This window comes from Babylonia areolata, chromosome 23 (assembly GCF_041734735.1).
Source record: "Babylonia areolata isolate BAREFJ2019XMU chromosome 23, ASM4173473v1, whole genome shotgun sequence".
NCBI classification, from domain to species: domain Eukaryota; kingdom Metazoa; phylum Mollusca; class Gastropoda; order Neogastropoda; family Buccinidae; genus Babylonia; species Babylonia areolata.
In genome coordinates this window covers 35,289,936-35,292,435 of record NC_134898.1, presented here as the reverse complement: position 1 = coordinate 35,292,435, position 2,500 = coordinate 35,289,936, and the positions used below count along the sequence as shown (strand labels likewise).

At 42.6% G+C, this 2,500-nt stretch overlaps 1 protein-coding gene across 2 annotated transcripts in view; it reads right to left on the bottom strand.

The window, feature by feature from the left end:
- LOC143298135 (uncharacterized) overlaps positions 1-2,500 on the bottom strand; it is a 13,513-nt gene that overhangs the window by 269 nt on the left and 10,744 nt on the right. Inside the window, exon 5 of one of the 2 annotated variants that reach the window (XM_076610860.1) lies at positions 1-2,294. This exon is cut by the window's left edge and continues 269 nt beyond it. In XM_076610860.1, coding sequence (XP_076466975.1) covers positions 2,032-2,294 — 263 coding nt within the window. In that variant the 3' untranslated portion in view covers positions 1-2,031. The remainder of the gene's footprint in view (positions 2,295-2,500) is intronic. The other variant, XM_076610861.1, reaches the window with a different exon arrangement.

Sequence of the window (2,500 nt, the reverse complement as noted above, 5' to 3'; positions counted from 1 at the left end):
AATTCCATCACGTATGAATCAAATATATTATTGCCGTACATCACAACATGCAATGAGTAATCTCCTAATCTTAAAATTAAAAACAAGAGAGGCAAGGCCTTCAAGACTCACTTGTGATACACTTTTAAAAAAATCCAAGCTTTTTATGTATTGAGTATAATTTCAAAATGTAATGTTTAAGATGAGAAAGATCAGTTTAAAGCAAATTAACTCCCCTAGCATTACAGAGTAATTTCCCTTTTTTACTATCTGCACCAAAACGTTTGCAAAATAAATAAAACTTCCATGCTTAGCAAAAGAAGTTCCTGTTTGAACAAAAAAAGATAATAATGACTGCTCTAGCTGTTGGGTCGAATATCAGATCAAAGTACCCAGTTTAGAGAATACAAAAAAATATAAATATAACAGTAAATGCAGTTTGCATATAATTAGGCTTCATTCTTTATTTTTTTGTGCCCATCCCAGAGGCGCAATATTGTTTTAAACAAGATGAGTGGAAAGAACTGAATTTTTCCTATTTTTATGCCAAATTTGGTGTCAACTGACAAAGTAGTTGCAGAGAAAATGTCAATGTTAAAGTTTACCACGGACACACAGACACACAGACACACACACAGACAACCGAACACTAGGTTAAAACATAGACTCACTTGTTTACACAAGTGAGTCAAAAAGAAGAAGAAGAAGAAGAAATCAGTATGATGTGCACTATTGTTGTATCACAGGGTGTGGAAAAGCTGCCAGTTGTACCACATAATTTTTTTTTATCAATAATGATGGATGTGTATTGGGAGCAGGGGGTGGGGAGTGGGGGGTCAAGTGGGGGGGGGGGAGGAGGAGGAGAGGCTGAGGTGGATTGGGAGTGGAAGACTTCCTGCGAATAAACTGCCGTGACTAGTGAAATATGTATATCACACAATGGAACACAGTCATGCAAAAAACGTATTACAGCAGCCTAAACATTTTCAGTAGTGAAACAAAAAAAAATCGCATACATGATGGCTTTTAAACCAAACAAAACATAGACACATGGTGCCTACATGTAGTTAATGTTTTCATTGATGGAAAGGGGTGTGTGTGTGTGTGTGTGTGTGTGTGTGTGTGTGTGTGTTGTGTGTGTGGGGGGAGGGGGAGGAGGAGGCGAAGCAAATTATCTTGTTAAAAGTATTTATCTGAAAAAAAAGGAAAAAAAAAGCGTATCTGTATGTATGCGTGCGCGCCCGCGTTCACACGACTGTTATTTTTTGTAGTTAAATAGAAAAGTATAAGAGATTCAATGGGTAAATGCACCTTTTTATGATCGACATAAAAAAAAACCCCGAAATATAGACATGTATTTCACATTAACTTTTGGCACATTCTCTCACATCATGACATTGAAAATGTCAGTTAATGTGTATAATAATGTAAAAATTGTTTTTTCAAAAGACAAAATAATGTCGATATCTAAAACAATGTTTAAATGACAAAAAGTGTCAAAACGACAAACGCGTACCATATCCATATAATTATAGGCCTACACACACACACACACACACACACACACACACACACACACAAACGACCCCCCACCCCACCCCACCCCCCCACCCCCCGAAGCATGCATGAACACACATGCACGTGCACATTTATGCAAAATGTATAAGAGACAGTGTAGCAGTGTAGACATGATGAACTGTCCGTCTGATCAGTTTTCCGTGAGTGTCCAGTGTATCGCCCAGCCATGATCCATCATCATGTTCAACAATCCCTCAAAATAGTACTACTTGTCCATCGTCATCATTATACTCAATACAGAATACAAAATACAGAATACTTTATTGTCCCAACAATACAAATCTATTTTTTGTGGCGGTGTATGGCAAGACACTCTCCACATCAAATCAAATTCTAGCCCAGATGACCAGTCAGGGAAGGAGATGCCTCCTCTGCTGTTCTGTGTTCTGCCCGGGTGGTCATAGTGGGACACGACCGCCTATCATACCATTCCATCCATCCATCCATCCATCCATCCACCAGGTGCCTTCTACGTCAGTCTGGGAACAGGACTCTGGCCGTGGCTTGCACGCGGCTCTGGCACAGTGGACAGGTGAGCAGGGCAGGTGCAGGTGTGGTGGCGCAGGTGTGGCAGACAACCAGGTGTCCGCAGGGGATGAGCAGCGTGTCCGCGGGGCCCTGTCGGCACACCCTGCAGCTGGGTGCTTGGGGAAGGGCGTCTTCTTCTTCTTCTTCTTCGCCGGGGGGGCGTTCCAGAGGAGGGGGTCGGGGGGCGTTTTCTCCTCCTCCTGCTGCTGCTGTATGGGTGGGGGGAGGGGGGTGGGAGAAGATGACACTTTGGTGAGAGAAATAAACGAAACCAACCAACCAACCAAACAAAAAACAAACGAAAACAAGCTTTATTTTGCTTGTGTGTGTGTGTGTGTGCGTGCGTGCGTGCGTGCGTGCGTGCGTGCGTGCGTGTGTGTGTGTGTGTGTGTGTGTCCGTGTGTGTTTGTGTGCA